This window comes from Scyliorhinus canicula, chromosome 19 (genome assembly GCF_902713615.1).
Source record: "Scyliorhinus canicula chromosome 19, sScyCan1.1, whole genome shotgun sequence".
NCBI lineage: Eukaryota > Metazoa > Chordata > Chondrichthyes > Carcharhiniformes > Scyliorhinidae > Scyliorhinus > Scyliorhinus canicula.
In genome coordinates this window covers 21189949-21212300 of record NC_052164.1, presented here as the reverse complement: position 1 = coordinate 21212300, position 22352 = coordinate 21189949, and the positions used below count along the sequence as shown (strand labels likewise).

The 22352-nt window shown below is 46.6% G+C and overlaps 1 protein-coding gene across 2 annotated transcripts in view; it reads left to right on the top strand.

The window, feature by feature from the left end:
- Positions 1-19255, top strand: part of LOC119954128 (deoxyribonuclease-1-like) — a 32062-nt gene extending 12807 nt beyond the window's left edge. For both annotated transcript variants that reach the window (XM_038779055.1, XM_038779056.1), the window contains exons 5-11: positions 144-259; positions 4967-5079; positions 10909-11066; positions 11583-11679; positions 12599-12650; positions 16145-16351; positions 19155-19255. In XM_038779055.1, the coding sequence (XP_038634983.1) occupies positions 144-259; positions 4967-5079; positions 10909-11066; positions 11583-11679; positions 12599-12650; positions 16145-16350 (742 nt within the window). In that variant the 3' untranslated portion in view covers position 16351; positions 19155-19255. The remainder of the gene's footprint in view (positions 1-143; positions 260-4966; positions 5080-10908; positions 11067-11582; positions 11680-12598; positions 12651-16144; positions 16352-19154) is intronic.
- The last annotated feature ends 3097 nt before the right edge of the window (positions 19256-22352 follow it).

Below are 22352 nucleotides of genomic sequence, written 5' to 3'. Positions count from 1 at the left end.
AATCGCAGCCCATATTTAAACTTCAATGCACTTGGAAAATTGTTGCATAAATCTTTGGTAGCAGCCGAATACAATTATTCCTGGCAGTCAATCATGGCTACTGACTTTGCTTCATTCTCCACGGTTTGTTTTATTTCTGATAGTGAGAATATTCTGAAGCCTATGGCGTGGTATCACTTCGACGATGGCTGTGAAAAGTGCGGGACCGACACTTTCATTCGTGAGCCTTTTATAGTGCACTTCCACTCCCTCACTACAAGTAAGGTTTTAAATATTTATTTCTGAGGAAATCTTTGGCAGCACTAAAGCTGGTAAATTACGGTGTGCCTGCTGACAAATGAAAAAGATAAGGTTCAAGATCTGAGTGGAAGGAGACCTGCTTTAATCCTGATGAAATATGTTGTTAGTAGCCAGTTGGAAGAGCAAATAATTTACTGCCACATTACACTGGTTTGTGCTTTGACAAAGAAAAATGGGACTCAAGAAAATTGGTTTGTGCTGCGGATTTTTTATGTCAGCACTAAGCAGTACCAGGACCCTGTAAGTATCATGCCTGCCCTTTACAAAGTCACTGTTATGGATAAATTAAACTGGTTCAAGTGAGCTTAGTCTCCAAGTCTGGTTTTACTTAAATTATGAACCATGTGACAGAGAGTAAAGGATGATTTATTATTATTAAGATTGCATCATACCGGAAGAATTTATACTTTATTTTTTCCTCCTTCCAATCAAAGCCAGAAAGGAAAGGCAAAATGCTCTTGGAGTTTTTCCCATTATTTCTCCATATCACGAGGATGTGGGTAATTCAGTAATTCACTATCCAATGCTCTTTCCCTCTTAATGATAGACTATGGGCGGGATTCTCCGACACCACCCCCCCCCCTCCCCAGTGCAGAAGGAGGCCATTCGGCCCATCGAGTCTGCACCGACTCTTGGAAAGAGCACCCTACCCAAGGTCAACACCTCCACCCTACCCATAACCCAGTAACCCCACCCAACACTAAGGGCAATTTTGGACACTAAGGGCAATTTATCATGGCCAATCCACCTAACCTGCACATCTTTGTGACTGTGGGAGGAAACCGGAGCACCCGGAGGAAACCCACGCACACACGGGGAGGATGTGCAGACTCCGCACAGACAGTGACCCAAGCCGGAATCGAACCTGGGACTGCCGTGGGCAGAGTGAATCCAGCTCCGGCGCCGGCTGCCGAATTCTCCGGCACTATTTTTTGGGCAGGGGTGGGGATCGCGCCGCGCTGGTTGGGGGCCGTTGGCAGTGGCCCCCCGGTGATTCTCCAGGCCCCGATGGACCGAGCGATGGTCCCGCCGGCGTGGATTAGACAAGGTCCGTACCGGCGGGACTTGGTGGCCTGCAGAGTCCTCGGGGGGTGGGGGGGGGGGGGGAGCAGGGGGGTCTTGCCCTGGAGAGGGCCCCCACGGTGGCCTGGCCCGCGTTCGGGGCCCACCATTCTGCGGGCTGGCCTGTGCCGTGGGGGCACTCTTCCCCTCCGCGCCGGCCTGTGTAAGGCTCCGCGATGGCTGGCGCGGAGAAGAAACCCCCTGCGCATGCGCAGGAATCACGGCAGCGGTTCTGCGCATGCGCCAGAACACGCTGGCGCTCCTGCGCTGGCGCCAACTCGCGCCGGCAGGCGGAGGCCCTTCGGCGCCGGTTGGCGCAGCGCCAACCACTCCAGTGCCGGTCTAGTCCCCGGAAGTGTGGAGGATTCCGCACCTTCCGGGCGGCCCGCGCCAGAGTGGTTCACGCCACTCTTTGGCGCCAGTACGGCCCACCCCGCCGGTTGCGGGAGAATCCCGCCCTATGTGGGCCCGATTTTAACTCACTCAAAACTCATTAATTAAACAGAGATAAAATCAGCCCTTGTACTCTGGTGCTTCCCTTTAACAGGCTGACATCAGGAACTTGCAAGAAGGAAAATTATTGTCACAAATGCAGGAGAATGTGAAGTTATGCACTTTGGTAGGAAGAATAAATGAGCTGAATATTATTTAAATGGAGAAAGCCCGCAGAAACCTGTATCACAGAGAGATTGAGGGTGCTCGTGCATAAATTACACAAAGCTAGCATTCAAGCAGATTTATATTTAAATTCAAGCTAGCAGATTCAAGCTAGCAGATAATAGGGAAGGCAAATGGAAAGTTGGCCTTTATTTCAAAAGGAATGGCATATAAAAGTAAGTAAGTCTTGTTGAAACTGTACAAGATACCAATTAGACCACACCTGCAATATTATGAATAGTTTTGGTCCCCTTATTTAAAGAAAGATACACTAGCATTGGAGACAGTTCAGAGAAGGTTGACTTGTTTTATCCCAGGTATGGAGAAATTTTCTTATGAGGAGAGGTTGAGTAGATTGGATCTGTACTCATTGGAGTTTAGAAGAATGAGAGATGACCTTATTGAGACATATAGGATTCTCAGGGGGCTTGACAGTGTAGATGCTGAGAGGTTGTTTCCCCTTGTGGGAGAGTCAAGTGGGCATAATCACAGACAGAGATGAGGAGGACTTTCTCCCCTCAGAGGGTAGTGAATCTATGGAATTCTTTTGCCACAGAGGGCTGTAGGGACTGGGTCATTAGGTATGTTCAAAGCTGAGATTTTTAATCAGCAATGGAATCAAAGTTATGGGGATACGGCAAGAAATTAGATTTGAGGATTATCATATCAGTCATGGTGTCATTGAATGGTGATGCAGATTCTATGGGCTGAATGACAAACTTGTGCTCCCACATCTTATTGTCTTATAACTTACCAACCCATGCTACAGCTTCAGGGGCTAGACCGGCCCTGGAGTGGTTTGCGCCACGCCGGCCGACGGGGAAGGGGCTTGGCGCCATGCCAACCGGCGCCGAAGGGACTCCGCTGGGCGGCGTGAGTTGGCACATGCGCGGGTCACCAGCGTGTGCTGCCGTCATCCCAGCGCATGCGCAGGAGGGTTTCATCTTCGCGTCGGCCATCGCGGAGGAATAGCAGCCAACGCGGAGGAATAGAGTGCCCTCAGGGCGCAGGCCTGTTCGCGGATCGGTGGGCCCCGTTCGTGGCCAGGCCACCGTGGGGGCACCTCCTGGGGCCAGATCCCCCCGCGCCCCCCCGAGAACCCCGGAGGCTGCCTGCACCACCAGGTCCCGCCGGTAAGGACCTATTCTAATTTACGCCGGCGGGACCGGCAAGAAACAGGCGGCCACTCGGCCCATCGCGGGCCAGGGAATTGCCGGGGAGGCGCTGCTAACAGCCGTCGACCGGCACGGTGCAATTCCCGCCGCCACCAAAACCCCGGCGCCGGAGAATTCGGCAGCCGGCAGGGTCGGGGTTCACGCCCCCCCCCCCCCCCCCCCCCCCCCCCCCCCGGCGATTCTCCGACCCAGCCAGGGGATCGGAGAATTCCGCCCAGGGTGAGAGTGAGTGCCCTTGACATCAAGGCCACATTTGACTGAGTGTGGCATCAAGGAGTCTTAGAAAAACTGGAGCCAATGGGAAACAGGGGGAATCTCTCCATTGGTTGGAGTCATACCTAACACAAACAAAGATGGTTGTGATTGTTGGAAATCAATCACCTCAGTTCCAGAACAACATTGCAGGAGTTCCTCAGGCCCAACCACTTTCAGCTACTTCATCAATGACCTTCCCTACATCCTAAAGTCAGGAGTAGGGATGTTCCCTGATGTTTGCACAATGATCAGCACCATTCACTACTCCTCAGATACTGAAGCTGTCCATGTCTATATCCAGGCTAGGGCTGCTGAGTGACATGTAACATTTGCAACACACAAGTGCCAGGCAATGACCATCTCCAACAAGAGAGAATCTAACCATCACCCTTTGACTTTTTATGGCATTACCATTGTTGTGTCCACCACTATCAACTACCTGAGAGGTATAATTGACCAGAATCCCGAACTGGACTAACCATATAAGTGCTGTGCCTCGGAGTCCAAAGACATGCAGGTTAGGTGGATTGGCCATGATAAATTGCCCTTAGTGACCAAAAAGGTTAAGAGGCATTATTGGGTTACGGGGATAGGGTGGAAGTGAGGGCTTAAGTGGGTCGGTGCAGACTCAATGGGCCGAATGGCCTCCTTCTGCACTGTATGTTCTATCTTCTATGAATCCAATGGCAACTCACCTTTTGATTCCCCATAGCCTGTCCACCATCTACAAGGAACAAGCCAGGAGGGTGATGGAATACTCTCCACTTGCCTGGATGAGTGCAGTTCCAACAACACTCAAGAAATTTGATACTATTGAGGACAAAGCAGCCCGCTTGATTGGCACCCTATCCATAAACATTGACTCCCTCTACCGCTGAGGCTGAATAGCAGCAGTGTGTGTCATCTACAAGATGCACTGCAATAACTGAAACACATGGGAACACCACCACCTGGAGGTTCCCCTCCAAGCCACTCACCATCCTGACTTGGAACTACATCGCTGTTCCTTCACTGTCACTGAGTCAAAATCCTGGAAATCCCTGTCTAACAGCATTGTGGGTATACCTACACCACATGGACTGGAGTGGTTCAAGAAGGCAGCTCACCACCGCCTTCTCAAAGGAAATTAGGGATGGGCAATAAATGCTGGCCTAGCCAGCAACATCCACATCCCTGGAATTATTGTTCATTATATAGTGTCCAAAGCACGTTTTACCTTATAATGAGAATTATTTTATTAATATATATATATATATATTTTAGAATGCATAAACCAACACAATTTTGAGTCATTTTTTAAGTCAAAACAGAAACCCTTGCCGATTGTATTCCTTGATATTTTATCTTTATTTCTATGGCTCTTGAAGGAAATTATATAAAATGGATGTTTATATCCCCTCAATAGAAATTTAAATATATCTCTCGCCCTCAACATAACCTTCAATGAGTGAGACCTAAGAAGTAATAGCCATCATAAACTAAATGATAATAACATTTATTACAATATGTTTTGACAGTTGTCAAGGATTTTGTTCTCGTAGCGATCCACACCAGTCCAAGCTATGCAGTCAGAGAGGTTGATGCATTGTATGATGTTTGGGCTGATGCAAGGAATCACTTCAATACAGAGGTATGCTTGATTAAGCAAAGTAGCAAATGCATTACACTCTGTAAAAGTCAAGATTTTTAGACTATTTCTTTAGGTAATAAGTAGGAATTTGGCGTATACATGAATAACATTTTTGAGGGTTTGAAATCTGTGCTAGTGAAGGGATAACTGTTATCCACAGAAACCATAGAATTCCTACAGTGCAGAAGGAGGCTATTCGGCCCATCGAGTCTGCACCCACCCTCTGAAAGAGCCACTCTACCTAGGCCCATTGCCCCACCATATCCCTGTAATCCCACCTGGCCTTCGGGACACTAAGGGGCTATTTATCATGGCCAATCCACCTTACCTGCACATCTTTGGACTGTGGGAAGAAACCTGAGCACCCAGAGGAAACCCACATGGACACGGGGAGAACATGCAAACACCGCACGGCCAGTCACCCGAAGTCGGAATTGGACCTGTGCTAACCACTGTGCCGCCCTTACCTTAAAACATATTTACCAATTACCGGTAATCTATGCCATGCGTTCAGGAGGATAAGCAACAGTTGCCATAGCCTAGATTTTTTCTTGGTACAACGAGGGCAAAACAACTCACAATTGCCATATTCCACTTTTAATCTTAGAATAGTTTGATCTCACACTTTAATTGACGTGAATTGTAGTACCATCCTCTTCCATCATCCTAGTATCTGACTACTTATGTCAATACGTCAGCTATTTTATTCCCCTTTTAAACAGTTAAACATGTAAATCGTGGTAGCAGAGATTGGTGGGAAAAAAGTATTTTTATTCTTCAATATTTATTTATAAATTAATGACTTCCATGGAGGCAGGCATTAATTGGTGTACACTAAATTTATTGAAACAAAAGTCACATACAAATTCAAACAATCTCATTCTGTTTTCATCGCAGTGCATAATAGAATACTTCTTTGCCATAAATCTGTATTATAATCCTTAAAAATCACCCTCTTCCTTGTTTCAACATTAAATAACTCATCCAAATCTATGTCTTGAATTGCATTATCATATGCATCATCAACATTATCAACATACGAACATACGTATTAGGAGCAAAAGTGGGCCATTCGGCCCCGATAATCTTTGATTCCCTTACCTGACAAGAATCTATCTACCGCCGCCTTAAAAGTATCCATTGACCCCGCTCCCAACTGCCTTCTGAGGCAGAGAGTACCAAAGTAGTACAACCCACTGTAAGAAACAAATTCTCCTCATCCCTATTCTCTATAAGGCAGTGCCCTAATTTTAAAACAGTGCCCCCCTAGTTCTGGACTCACTCACCAGAGGAAACATCCTTTCAATATCCACCTTGTCAAGACCGCTCATGACCGTATCTTCTTCAATCAAGTCACCCCTCGCTATTTTAAACACCGGTGGAAACAAGCCCGGCCTGTCCAATCTTTCCTCAAAAGTCAACCAGTTCATTCAAGGTATCAATCGAGTAAATCTCCTCTGAAACACCTCCATCTTTCCTTAAATAAGGAGACCAAATCTGCACACAATATATTCGAGACGTAGTGAGAAGGCCAAAAGGGGTGGCCGGATGTGGGGGGAAAGGGGAAGTGGGGGGGGGAAGAAGGGGAAGGGGGAAAGCCGGGGGGGGGGGGCAGATTATGCGACACGGCAGGGGGTGAGAGATGACATGGTCAAGGGCGAAGAAAAGAGCCATCTGGGATGGGCTAGGGACAGAGTGGAATTAAAGGGGCAGGAGTTAAGTGGGGAAGATGAGGCATGGGTGTGGTTGCTGTATGTGGCGCCAAGAGCGAGGGTGAGGACGAATGATATGAGCTCACGAAGCTTTGACTTACACAGGGGTTCGCTGCTGTTTGCGCTGGACATAGAGCCATTGGCGATGGCTCTCAGGGGGTCGGCAGAGTGGTAGGAGATAATGAAGGGACAGAGGGAGCATCGGGTGTCGCTCTGTGCGTTTGGCCTTTTGCTGTATGTTCTGGATCCTTCTGGGAAGGATTATGGGCCTGTTGGGGAGGTTTGGAGGGTTCTCGGGATACAAGCTGAATGTAGGGAAAAGCGTGGTATTCCCGGTGAATGAGCTGGCACAGCGGGCTAATTTAGGGGAGATGCCATTTACGGTAGCAAGGGATAGGTTTAGGTACTTAGGGATTCAGGTAGCGAGGGAATGGATGGGGCTCCTAAGTGGAACTTAACGAAGATGGCGGAGGAGGCCAGGGAGGATCTTAAGATACACTGCACTTAACATTGGCGGGGAGGGTCCAAGTGGTGAAAATGAATATTCTGCCGAGGTTCTTGTTTATCTTTCAGGCTCTCCCGATCTTGATACAAAAGGCCTTTTATCAGAAAGTGTACACCATTATCTCTGACTTTGTATGGGCGGGGAAGGTGCCGAGGGTGGGGAGAACCCTGCTATATAGGCAGAGGCAGCAGTGGGCGTTAGCGTTGCCAAACTTCATTATTATTGGGCGGTCAATGTGGACAAGGTGCGGTGGTGGTGGGAAGGAGAAGGGGTAAAGTGGGTTAGGATGGAGGAGGAATTTTGTAAGGGGTCTAGTTTGAGGGATATGGTGACGGCAGCATTGCCAATGGCTTCGGATAGGTATTCAGGGAGCCCAGTGGTGCAGTCCACGGTGAAGATATGGAATCAGCTGAGGAGGCATTTTAGGTGGAAGGGATGTCGGTGCTAACGCCGCTGTGCGAGAATCATGGGTTTGAGCTGGGGGGATGGATAGTGTATACAGGAGGTGGAGGGAAGTGGCGCTGGTCAAGGTGAGAGATTTGTATTTGGAGGAAGGGTTCGCCAGTCTGGAGGAGCTAAGGGAGAGGGTAGAGCTGCCGAGGGGTAGTGAGTTCAGGTATCTACAGGTTAGGGACTTTCCACGAAAGGCTTCGAAGGGGTTCCCTAGATTGCTGAGATATATCCTGCTGGAGCGACTGCTGCTTCCGGATGTGGAAGGGGAGGGAAGAATTGGGGATATATATAAGTGGCTGGGGGAGCAGGGAGGCGAGCGGGTGGTGAAGATCAAGGAGAAATGGGAAGAGGAGTTGGGAATGGAGATCAATTGGGAAGTATGGAGTGAGGCACTGCTGAGGGTAAACGGGACCTCCTCTTGTGCAAGGATGAGCCTAATACAGTTTAAGGCGGTGCACAGGGTGCATATTACTCAGGCGAGAATGAGTGGGTTCTTTAAGGGGGGTAGCAGATGAGTGTGAGAGGAGAGGGTGGGGCCCAGCAAATCATGCACACATGTTTTGGGGTTGTGAAAACTTGGGAACATTCTGGGCAGAAGTGTTCGTGGTCTTAGCCAGGATAGTGGAGGAGGGAGTGGACTCGGATCCTTTGGTGGGGATATTTGGGGTTTTCTGAGAAGCCGGAGCTCATGGAGAGGAGGAAGGCCGATGTCTTGGCCTTCGCCTCTCTGATTGCACGGCGAAAAATTTTGCTGGAGTAGCAGTCGGCATCGCCACCGGGGGTAGCAGGATGGTTGGGTGACCTGTATGACTTCCTGCAGTTAGAGAAGATAAAGTATGAGTTAAGGGGCTCAGCAGGGGAATTTGAGAAAAGGTGGGGGATGTTTGTGACCGTGTTTGAGGTTTGGGGCCGGGGGGGGGGGGGGGGGGGGGGGGGAGAGGGGAGGGTGAAAAAGGAGAAACATTTGTACAAACTGTATAGTTGATTGTTGGGAAGTATTTATTTGTTGTAACCTACTTTGATACAAGTTTGACTAAAATGCGTTAAAAAAATAAAATAAATAATATATATATATTCGAGATGTGGCTTCACCAATACCCTGTATGACTGCAGCATAACATCCTTACTTTTATGTTCAACATCGGCAATCACATCATCATTGGCCATATCATTCCTCAAATGATCATCTTCAGTCCCACCAAGTCCATTGGAGACGCCATATTACTTACTGATTTGATGACAATAGGTTATTTATGATAGTGGTGGCCGGTTTAGAGGGTGAGATCGTCAGAAATGCAGTTTCTGATCTAGCAACACTGTCGGTAGCATCTGGTGTCATTTTTCCACTGTCACACCTCTGAATTCATTCATAATTCATCTCAAATAGCTTCATAATATCAAATGTGGAGCATGGTACCAGAGAATATTGTGATTAAACTGTAGGTAATCTAATAGTATTGGTAGTATGACCATGGAAGTCTTCTAGTGCGTGCTAACATCTCTACCTCTGGACTAGACATTACGGGTTCAAGTCTCACATCAGGACTTGATGGCTATGAAAGGTACATTTGTAATGTGCCCATACAGATTAATTGATGTGCCATCAATTGGACGCGAGGCACAATGAAGGTCCAAACTTAGGCTTTAATCAGCTAGTTGTTAGCCCGGTGGTCGACTGCAGAGAAAGGCCGACCGCCGGGAACTCTGGGTACTTATACCCCGCCTCGGAGGTGGGGTCTACTTGCCTCTCGACCAATTGGTGAGCAGTCAAATGACTAGTCCCAGCCAATCAGACGAGAGGCACATGACCAGCCAGAGCCAATAGGAAACCAATGCTCTGCACCAATGGCAGTGCTCCCATTCATACCACCACATTAATAAAACCTTCCAATATGCCTGAAAGACACGCAGTAAAGTGCTGGAGAGTTTATACTGCAGAAAGCACCAGCCACTGCAGCATTTTGTCGAGCATAGTCATGGACAAATTTAATGTGTGAAGTTGCCATAGCCCCAGATGACCATAGGCTGCTTTCCCCTTTGAGGGGGAGAGCTGACTGATCGTGATTTAACCTGAGGATTACCACACCTCATGCGAGAGACAAGATTGAGAAGGTGGGGCCTTCATGAATAACCTCCCATCATGTAAAGCCTGGGAGCCAGATTTCTGTGCTTCTGCTACTGGGTGCCTAATCTGGCACAGACACCTGCCAAAGCCAGGTTAATGAACAAGCCCTGAGCATGGCTACTCAAGCGGAGTAAGGAGCAGAGATCAGCAGCATTTAATCATGGGGCAAGCCACAGGATTTTTGGATCCTTTTATCACGGATCTTCACCTAAATGCTTAATTACCTTCGGGGTAATATTAACCTTGCCCACCCAGCAAGGTTTGGGCTTTGTATCCATTTTATGCCCAATGATGTCAATGAAGAGTCAAATTTGGCTGACAGTAAAACCAATCAAATCCCATCTCAACCTGGGCAGGCTACATTAAAATTATCCACTTAGTTTCATCCTCATGGTACCTGAGCAAGCATTACCCTACTTAAAACAGTCAAGCTGAGCTGAGCACTGGGTACATTCATTTCATTGACCGAGATCTCTGAATTCACATCCACCACAGCACCTTGGTTTCTAATGGTCCCCACATCCCTCTCTGGCCTGAACTATTGACGACTTACCTTCTGGCCTATTTGGTCACACCATCTATGCTGTTGTATATGATGCCAATGTCAGGTACTACCAGGTGAATTAAATCATAACTAGATGCAGAGTGAAGCCCCCTTTGATAATTTTTTTTATTTCGAAAAGCCTACCCTGAAATAATTTCATTCAATTTTGTAAGTTGTATTATGTCATACGAAAGGGTGTGTTTTGTACTTTGGAACCTGCAGTGGATGTTCAGTACACTCGGCCTTTTGATGTTCCCACTTAATCTTTGGTCAAGTCTTCGGCTATATCTGTCCTAATGGTGCCTTTGGTGGCTTGGCGTTGAATTTTCCTTCACAACATTACTATGGAGTGCCTTGGGCTGTTTTATCATATTACAGGTGCCACAGTATTGCCAGTAGCAGTTGTTTTTGTTGATCATGGCTTGATCATTCAGAGAAATAGAACATTTCCTGTCTAACTCCATTTGTTGCCTCTTGCTTTGTAATGCAGAACATCCTAATACTTGGAGATTACAACGCAGCTTGTAGATATGTCACAGATAATGATTGGCCCCATATCCGACTACGTCAACATAAGAATTTTCATTGGCTCATTGATGATGCGATAGATACAACTGTCAGCAAATACACGCACTGTGCCTATGACAGGTAATATTTAGTGGACATGGATGAAAGTATTTTTATTGCATGTATTTCATATTTCAAAAATATGTTCACTGATTCAGCCCAGTCACATTTTAAATTTTGACAGTGCTGTGTAATGGTAGCAGTCATGACTCAGTTGATAGCTCTTGCTTTTTGATATAGAAGGTTGTCATTCTATATCAAAAGGAAGTCTCATTCCAGTGGTACACTGACAAATCTGCTGTGTTTTGGATGAGACAGTAAAGTGAGGCGCTATCTTGTGCAGGTATAAAATATCCTGTGGTGCTATTTTGAAGACAGCAGGGAAGTTATCCGGTCAGTTCCTATCTTTCAATCAACGTCACGAAAGAAAAGTTGATCCTTGTCACATTGTGTTTGTGTGACCTTGCTGTGCACAAATTGGCTGCCACAGTTCCTGCATTACAACAGCGACTACACTTCAAAAGTGCTTAATTGGTTGTAAAGTGTTTTGGGACACTGTGAAAGCCGTTATATAAGTACAAGTCTTTTTTTCCTTAGGTTTGTTGTGACCACAAAAGGATTGCTTAAGACCATAGTTCCTGGCTCAGTCAAGACCTTCAACTTCCAGGAAGCTTATGGCCTCCCTTATTATACAGTAAGAATGAAAACATTGCATGTCTTTGCTAAGTTGTAAGAGAAATTCCTCACAGAGTCAGTAGGTTGAAACTATTTACTAATATAAAACTAGAGAGACACATTGCAGACGTCAAATTATATTTGGCATGATCTACCTGCTGTTCACACCGGCGGGATATTCCAGTCCCACGCCGACGCACGGGTTTCCCAGCCACGAGGGACGTAGTTACCGGGAAAGGCGGGGTCTGTAAAGTCCACTGATGGGTCACCTCCGCAAAACACACAGCGGGTTAGTCAGTAAACCCACCCATAGGGCTGGATTCTCTGCAGCTCCACGGCGAAATCGCGTTTGGCGTGGGGGTGGAGAAACCATTTTCACGCCGAAACCGGGCCTTCCGCCGGTTCGGCGATTCTGTGGGACTCGGGAATCGGCGTGTTCGCGGAGTATTCCGTGCAGCTGGGGTCCATTGCCAGAGGCCCGCCCAGCGATCCTCCACTCCCAACCGGCCAGGTTCCCGACGGCATGGTTTTAACCGGGGTGTGTGCCTTATGGGTGGCTGGGGGACAGATCGGGCCGGTCGGATCTTCGGGCGCGCGGCTGATCGGGGGGCGGGGGGGGGCTACATTTTCCAGCTGACTCCGCGGTCCGGGTACGCCATGGCGCATGCGCAGACTCAAAACCGGACGTGCGGATGCCCGTATCCGCAGCTAAAGCTGCGTGAATCACTCTGGGTCCCTGCTAGCCCCCTGAAGGTGAGTGAATTTGTTGATCTTTTTTATCGGAAACTCGAGAGTGAAACACCAGCGTTTTACGCCGGCGTGGGGACGTAGTCCCATTTTGGGAGAATCCAGCCTTATAGTCCTTGATTAAAGGGGAGAATTAGAATTCTTTTTCACATTTTTAAACAACGTACTTACATCTTAGATTTAATTCTCAGGTAAAAGAAGTCTCAGATCATTACCCCATTGAACTTGAACTGGAGAAGGATCGTAAGTAAATAAGCATTACCTCTTATTGAGGTGATTAGAACTTCCATATGTGATTGTGCAACAAAATAATACAGTGAAGCTTAAGCTGTGATAGCCTTGCTAAAAATAAGGAATCATCAGCTTAAAAACTATTTGCAGCGCATACATTTTTATATAATGTTGTTCGGGTACTTTTTCAACAAGTTTTAAAAAGATTTTTGTTCTTTATTCATAGGTGAGGTCTATTATGTTTTCTGCCCAGCACAAAACAATGGCATAATTCCTTCAGGTCCTAATAGTCAAACTCATCCCATGAGAAGCAAAATGCATGACTGGTGTTTCCATTTCACGTTTCATTTTTATCTTGAAAAAGATTTTGACTTGACAAGTTTAACAAACCGTAAAATGAAGGAAAGACAATATTCTGCCATCTGTCTTTGTTGATGGCCCACATACAGAAACGGCAATACGGGTTGATTTCCACTATTCTCTAACACTGAAATTGGCTCTTAGAATTGTTGAGAAACCAATATTGTTTTAAATATTCATTCATATAATATTGCATCACGAGCCAGGTCAGCATCCATTATCCATCCTTAATCACCTTCTGGGCCATTTCAGAGAGCAGTTAAGAGTCAATCGCATTGCAACGTGTCTGGAGTCACATATTGGGTGGAATTTTCCAATAATTTGTCAGAGAGAGAGAGGTTTTCTGGCCTCCCCACACCCTGTCATTGGCTAGCAGAGGGATCTTCTGGTCCCATCAATGTCATTGGAATTTCCTATTGAATCCACCCCTCGCCAGGCAGCATGGTGGCGCAGTGCTTAGCACTGCAGCATCATGGCGCTGAAGACCCGGGCTCGATCCCTGCCCCGGGTCACTGTCCGTGCTGAGTTTGCACATTCTCCCCGTGCCTGTGTGGGTCTCACCCCCACAATCCAAAAAGATGTGCAGGGTAGGTGGATTGGCCACGCTAAACTGTTCCTTAATTGAAAAAAAAAAAGAATTGGATACTCTAAATTTAAAAATAGAATCCACCCCATGCCAATGGGAACCCCACGGTGGGGGCGCATCTTTTGGACCTACCATGTAAACAGCCGGAGGATCTCGGCCTGAGAGTCAGGCTCTGACTGAAAACCGGTGTGCATTTTTCCAGATGCACAGCCTAGTTTTCAGACCAGGTTTTCGGCATTCTGAGGAAAGAAAATCTGGGGACATGGTTTACGCCATCATTCTGGCGGAACTAGGCCTACAGAGCCGGTAAGATCCGCTTCACAGAGTTCGGGCGCCATCTGTAACGGGCACCCCAATCATTTTTGAAATAAATTTAGAGGATACAATTCTGTTTTTCCAATTAAGGGGCAATTTAATGTGGCCTTTTCACCTACCCTACATATCTTTGGGTTGCGGGGGTGAGACACGGTGAGAATGTGCAAACTCCACATGGATAGTGACCCGGGTCCAGGATAAAACCTGGGTCCTCAGTGCCGTAAGGCAGCAGTGCTAACCACTGCACCACCGTACCACCCTCCTTCACAGGTAAGTTCGCCACCTTCAAAAGCATCTGTCCTCCCTCCCCGCCTTACATCAGGGGAACCCTGAAATGGGCCCCGCCCCTTCCACATGGGTCTATCCCTGGCACTGCCCGGTAGCACAGGTTGGCATTTCCAGGTCAGCACTGCCAGGCTGGCACTGCAATGGGGTCAGTGCCAACCTGTGCCAAAGGCAATACCTTGGCACCCCTGGCAGGATCCCCTTGACTGAATCCCATTTTAAAATAACTATGATGCCATGTTCCGAATATTCGGTGAGGGGAAGATTATGTGAAGGGGCCTCCCTAGCCATTAATAATATTAAAATGTAGTCAAATATATTTACATGAGATCCCATCCTTTGTGGGCAGGAACCTCGTTGCATCACCGTCAAAGTGTGGGTGAAATCAGGATCTCGCCGGCGAGAATCTCGTTTCCCGACTCTCGCGGGATTTTGTGTCCACGGTGCCTTTTCCACTCACTGCAGATACGGGCAGAGAATTAGCCCCATAAACTCAATCTGGTAATGATGGCAAATTTCCTTCTTTAAAGGTTATCAGTGGTCAACTGGAATTTTCTAACAATTCGGTTGTTTCATGGTCACCATTACTATTACTAGCTTTTCTTTCCAGATTTCTTGAATTACGTGAATTGATGTCCGTGGATCATTTGTCCAGTTCTCTGGATTACTAATTCCAATAACATAGCCACTATGCTACCAGTTTGAATATCAATGATATTCTCAATTGTTCCAGGTGTATAATAGAGTAGTTCAACTGTTTAAGAAATTAGCTTACAGGTGGTTCCAATCAATAGAAACTTGTGCTGCTTTACAAACTGATATGATTACAACTAGGTGCAACAGGCATCAAGACATTAAAGTATCATCAGCCTTTACTGGGTGAACACCAAAGGCCAGAGGGTAGTCAAACTTTTGGCAATTGGGACTGATGACAGCGGGCTGCACAAATATTCAGTTCCAGCCCGATAGTATCTACTATACAGTAGGACTCTTGAAACTTAATTAAGCTGATTAAAAGACAGAGACCTGGGGGAGATCTTAACCCCCAAAATTGAGGAATTTGGATTGGGTTGGAGTTTAAATGGATAAAAATCTGAACAGGAACCCACAAATGCAACCACTTCCAGTTTTAATGGAGATAGGAGAGAGGAAAGCTAAGCCAATCTGCTCTCTGGAGATTGCTGAAACCTCTTAAGGAGGCTGCAGACTTCTATTTTTGCAGGGTTTACATTTTTGACCCATATCAATCAGGTTTCCCAAACCTCAGGAAACCAACAGGTGAGAAAGGATGCATTCATCAGATAAGTGCTTTTACAGCACTGCTTGCAGGCCAGGAGCAGCAGAGGTGTATGCTCCAAACTCACAAGACTACCTATAAAGTTCACCCCAACTCAACAATCTCTCCTGACACCATTTTTCATCACCTGATCTCTTCCCGAAACCCCTCCCCTCACTGACACCCCCAACCGCACTCTATCCGTTTCTGTCGCAGTTCCCTCCCTGCCCCTGATCTCTACCTCCAACAACTATGAAATTTACCTGATCCTTGAAATGAAATGAATGAAATGAAAATCGCTTATTGTCACGAGTAGGCTTCAATAAAGTTACTGTGAAAAGCCCCTAGTCGCCACATTCCGGCGCCTGTTCGGGGAGGCTGGTACGGGAATTGAACCGTGCTACTGTAAATATGTTTAAGACACACGTGAATTAAAACAGTTGGTTGATAATTTCTGCGCGTAATTTGCACTGGGAAGTGTGGCGCAGTCATTTTAAGGCAACATGAGCAGTAAATTAGAAGGCAACTTGAGAAAAGTATATATGTGTATTCATTTTTTTGAACCATGTTGTTTGAAAATTAGTTTGCAATTAATGAGAATGTAGGTGTGCTGAAAACTAGTCCTTGCAATTATCACAGAGTGGAGATTTCTCTTGTCTTATCTTGTTTTCTCTTCTTGTGTAGCTAACACCATTGGTGCAAAATATGGGACTGAGTCAAGTATTGGCATCAATGGTGGGATCAGCGGTGGTCCATGTAGCTGCGAAGGTGTAGATTTCACTTCCTGCGCTGGACGATGTGGTGCATATTCACCTACTATGCCATGCACCTGCACTGCAAGCTGTTCCAAATATAATGATTGCTGCGCTGACTATGGAAATTATTGTTAAGGTTTGTGATGGCCCGGCCTGTTTGCGAATCCATCCAGAAGTTGTTCTAATAGAAGCTTCCAATAGAAGCTGGGCATAAATCTATGTTTTTTTGAGTAATTTGGCTGTTTGGGAAGCAAGCAGGTGGCAAAGGGTCAATTAAAATATGAACATACACTAGATACCATCTGCTTCATGTGCATTCTGCAGGAGAATCCCATTCTAAACAAGATTGATTGATACCAAACCATTGTTTTCAGTTGGTACAAGCCCCATTTTTCGGAGCAGCAAGGTGGCAGAGTGGTGCGCACTGCTGCCTTGCAGCACCAGGGACCCGAGTTCAATTCCAGCCTGGGTGACTGTGGAGTTTGCACTTCCTCCCTGTGTCTGCATTGGTTTCCTCAGGATGCTCCGGTTTCCTCCCACAATTCAAAGAGGTGCAGGTTAGGTGGATTGGCCATGCTAAATTGCCCCTTAGTGTCCAAACATGTGCAGGTTATTTGGGGTTATGGGGATAGGGCAGAGGAATGGGCCCAGGGAGGGCACTCTTTCAGAGCATCGGTGCAGACTCGATGGACCAAATGGCCTCCTTCTGCACTGTAGGAATTCTATAGTTCTAAGGCTGGACAATTAAATCATAGGCACATCTTCAACTAGCTAATGAGGAAGTTAAAATAGTGGAAGAAGCACTTCACTCTCAAAATGTTAATCCACTGTAGAAGTAAGCAAGCAACAAGTCTACAAAATCTTAAATTTGGTGTGACAGTTTGCTAGCCTGGTCCTGCCTTTGAACCATATTTTGAAGAGCCTGGATCTGAAGGGAACAACTACCCAGTCACTAGTGGTGGGAATTTTCCAGTCAGAAGTTGGGTCCTCTGCTACGGCCGAGTTCCAGTTGCTGAATAAAGATGGCCTCCAGGTGGCAGACCAGGGAACCAGCAATCCATTAAAAATATTCACCACCTTCACCATGCCCTGGCCACAAGTGCAAAGATGGCCACGTCTGTGGCCACAGGCCATCCTGCGGAGGGATTTCCCCTTGCATATGCGGTGACTTTTTACTGTTCAAGCTTTTAAAACGTCTTTAAAGTCACCTCCTCTTCAGGTGTCCTTTCTTTCTCCAACCTGTATCTGCACTCCCAAATCTGACTGTGGGACTCCCCATGTGCCAGTGCTGGAGGACCTCCTGTTGGCCTCCAACCTTGGGAGACCACCTTCTGCCTTTGATTTTACAGGGCTCCCATAGGTAGCCGCCTATTTAGATGTCTTCTCAAAATCACCCTTGATTCCTGATTCCCGCATGTGTGGGTTCCCAAAGCTCCTGACAGTGGAATCAGGACCTACAAACAAAAATTCAGACCTTGATGTTTTTTGCCATATATGTTTTTAATTTTTACAATTGAGGGGCAATTTAGCACGGCCAATCCACCTAACCTGCACCTCTTTGGGTTGTGGAGGTGAGACCCATGCAGACACAGGGAGAATGTGCAAACTCCACACGGACAGTGACCAGGGGCCGGGATTGAACACGGGTCCTTAGTGCCGTGAGGCAGCGGTGCTCACCACTGCGCCACCTTGCCATCCTGACCTTGATGTTAAAGGTTTGAGTTATGAGGAAGCCCTGGACATAAAATCAGTTGGTCTCCCACTATTGTCATTCACTTAACCCCACCAGATTATCCTGCATTTGCAGAGCTGCACCAATATATTGGCCAGGAATTTCCTGGAACGGTGAACTTCGTGCCAAATGCCTGACACTAGGCCTTTCTGTTCCCAATCCCCCAGTGGAAAATTGACCCCACATTTTGCTGGAGGAATTATTAGAACGTGCCACAGTGAAGATAATGGTAATTTGGAAGTGGTGCAATAATGACCAATGTATTGACCTCATATCATTAATGGGTAAGAAGATGTGGTAAATCTCCAGCGAGGTGAAATACTGATACCATACTGTATTACATGAATGATTTGGTGTTTCTCCAAAGTTAAATGTGAAATCATATCTGAATAAAGGGAGCCGGATGAAAAGATCATCCTCTGAGTCAAAGTAGGAGGATCGTTGATCCTTCTGTGCTTCAAGGGTCCAATTGAAAAGAACAACTGGAAAAAATGAGGAGACCTACTACCAATTCATTTCCAGATAGGGTGAATCGGCCATTAAGATAAAACAACTACATGAAAGGATGAAGTTATATTGATGCAAGTGGTTTAATAACTCTGTTTTGCGTCAGACACTGTCTTCAGCCACAGGTTGTCTGGCCAGATCTGCAACCTGCACATGCACGTCTCAATAATTTAAATATATTAATCATTAATCTAACTAAGCCAGAACCTCTTCAAGTCTATTGAGGTTCCCCAATGAAGTTATTTTCCTTTCTTATGTTATACCAGTGACTACTCTTCAAAAGTATATCATTGGCTGCAAGGCACTTTAGGGTGCCCTGAGGTGATGAAAGGCTATGTAGAAATCCAGGTATTTACTTTAATATTAACCACACTGCTGAACAATTCCCAGCGCCATTTTGATTCAGTGTCATGACAGCATGACCAAAGAATCCAACATGGCATTGGCCTGATAGAGTGGAGCTATGATAATGGGACCCTGCCTGATTAGCAAGGACCAGGGAGGGGTGGTGTGGAAGGTGCAGGAAATTCTGGTATGGCATAAGTAATTGCATGAATCACTTTGAAGGAAGTTTTATGGTAAACCTGTGCCGTATTAATGGAATACACTGGAGATGCACCATTGCTACCGTGCAAGTGTTCAGGAAAGGCTGGGCCAATTATTTTACCGTTTGGATTATTAATGATTTATTTTCCTCCAGGTCCCATGTGATGGCAGTGAGAAAGTTGCCAGAAGCCATGAAAGCCTAACAAAAAACATTGAATGAATTCCAGAAACAGAGAATAAAACTGATAATTGCAACTTGGGTGTATGTCAGCTTTATTAAACAAATAGGCTTATCACCAGGATACTTGGAATCAGAAAATTCACATTAGTACAGTGTACTAGAGAACAGAAGGGTAAAATTCAACATTATACACAACATTAGCAGGCAGTTTTAGTTCTTGAATACCTGAAAATTACCTTGATCCAAAATTTTCCAGGTGAGCAACAATTTCAAAGTGCCTGCCAATCGGACTCCCACTGCATTCTGAAAGGGGCTGCTACATGATTCAGATATATTTTATAGATACCGACCCCCAACAGTATCATTCTCCATTTGCCAGTCTAAAAAAATGAGTGTCTGAAAGCATGACCCCAACCTTCCTGTTGTGTGCCATTTTAACTCAGCACCTTGCTCTAAGGCCTACATATCTGCCCTTGACCTGCTGTAAAGCTCCAGTGAAGCCGACACAAGCCAAGGTCAGCTTTAGATTTTGACCTTTCTCCTCCATCTTAAACCTTCCCTTTCTTCTCTCTGCTTTTTAACATTCCGTACATGTGTTGAATCCACAGAATGCCAGAATGCTATTCGGCCCTCCAAGGCTGCACTGACCTTCCGAAAGAGTACTCTACCCAGGCCCACTCCCCCACCCTAACCCTGTAACTCCGTTCATTGATCATGGCTAATCCACCTAACCCGCACATCTTTGGACTCAATGACAAAACACCCCCTCCCCCTCTCACACCAGGCCATCAGTCATTGGTTCTTAAAGTTGCTACTTTTAGTTGCAGCTTCTATAACTCTGATACATTCTCCCTCCTTTCAGTTCAAGCGCAGAGTCTATGACTCGAAATGTTGGCAGGGATTCTCCGTAGCTAGTCCGCCCCGCTACCGCTGCTAGTGAGGATGGAGAATTTGGCGCCATGTTCTCTGGTGGCAGGATCTTCTGCTCCCGCCACTGTCAATGCGAATTCCCATTGAAGCCACCCCACGCCGCCGGGAAACCCGCAGGAGGAGGTGCGCTGCCAGCAAGACCAGAGAATCACACCTCCAGCCAACGGTCAGAGAATTCCGTTAACCCTTCCTCTCCACATAGATGCTGGCAGACATGCTGAGATTTTCCAGTGTCCTCTGTCCTTCAGTTTCCAACATCCGCAGGATTTTTCTTATTTTAATTGAATGTCAACAGCTACTTTGTTCTTTACATGGCACTAGGAAGTGCTGAAGGTTTTGGCCAAGAGCGGTGTTATGACCAGTACAGGCTTGGAGGGCCGAAGGGCCTGTTCCTGTGCTGTATTGTTCTTCATTTCTTGTACTTGCCAAGTCCCAGACAGATTTCCCGGTATGTGCTTTCCAGCAGGAATTGTTGGGTAAGAAGCAGAAATTCTTGGTGCTTTGCTCTCTCCTTCCCTGGGGATGCTGAAACCAATTACTGCACTCCCGGCATCTGTCAGGCTGAGGTAAGTTAACAACAAAAGGTGTTTCACTTATTTCTGTACCCATTTAATCAAAGCCATTCATTATAACAAAGGCAGATTAATCCTTTCAAATTTGAACTTGACTCATGAGTGAACTGCAGTTTTTAGAATTAAACCGAGTCGAGCTAAAATTACGTGGTACATTATACTGGCCATGAATTCTAACAACCAAGCAAAAAACATTAAATCATTCATCGCTGAAAGACATTAGCTCATGGCATCTATTTCTGAATTCCATCATCTCACCTCAGTGAATTATTACCCCTGCTCCCATTTTACAGACACAAATGTCCCCTCCTTGTGGCTAAATATAATTTATAGCTGAATGAGCCACGAATCTGTTTCTTGGAGGCTGATTAACATCTGGGCACCAAACAACCAAAAGTGTCCTGGGTACACTTTACTATTGAGATCATTTCTGCAACAATAAATCCAGTTGACAGCTTACTCAAGTACACCAACTCCTGGGAGAATAACTGTTTCAGGTTGGCTGGCTGATGGACAAACAGCAATAAAACGAGGCAAAAAAGAGAATTTACATAAACAAAGGGCGGGATTCTCTGAAAATGGGGCTATGTCCCCGTGCCGGCGGGAAAATCGGCACCAACCACTACGGCATCAACAGCCCCCAAAAGTGAGGGATTCTCCAATTCGCGCATGCGTGGAACGACCGGCGTGATGTCGCACATGTGCGGACCAGCTGACGTACTTCTGCGCATGCGCAGACCGGCCGGCGAATTTCCACGCATTCGCGGGGGTTCCCTTCTCCGCCACGGCCCTCGGGCAATATGGCGGAGCCCTACAGGGGCCCAGCGCGGAGGAAAGAAGGCCCCCCATGGAACCAGCCCGCCCGCAGATCGGTAGGCCCAGATCGTGGGCCATGGCACTCCCCCCCCCCCGGGGATCGGATCCCCCCTCGCTCCCTCACAGGACCACCCCCGCACACTTACCTTCCAGATTCCGCCGTGCGTGAGGTGAGTAATTCACGCCGGCGGGACTGGCCAAAACTTTATGGCCACTCAGCCCATCATGGCCTGGAGAATCAATGGGGCGGCCGCTGTCAATGGCCCCCGACCGACATGTGGGAATCACCGCCAGCCCCCGAAAAATGGCGCCGGAGAATAGGGCAGCCAGTGTCGGGGTGGCAGGGTGGGGTTCACGCCTCCCCCCCCCGGGGATTCTCCAACCTGGCGCAGGGTTGAAGAATTCCAGCCAAAGTCTTGGCTGAACCTAAATCTGTACACATGGTCCTGTGAAGATTTCACCCTGCATTGCTGCGAGGTATTCATGGAGAAAATGTGCCGCTCCATCATTTTATGAGCAGTCATTTTGTTATGAACCAGGGTTTAGAAAACTCCAAAGAGTATCATGGAGTTCACCCGACCGACAACTAAATAGATTTTGGTTATGAGGAGCACAAGGGCCTGCCTTTCAGGTGTTATTCAACAGAGGCCTTAAGCACTTTTAATCAAAAACAAAGTTTATTCTATGAATTCAGTTAACATTTATATGAACACACACAGTAAGCATTTTTATCAACTACAAACATCAATACCCACACAGTTACAGAACTCTGTACATAACCCTTAATAACTACCCTTAACTGTTTCAATTTAATAACAAGATCCCATAAACCAGAAAATCCTTTTACCAAAAC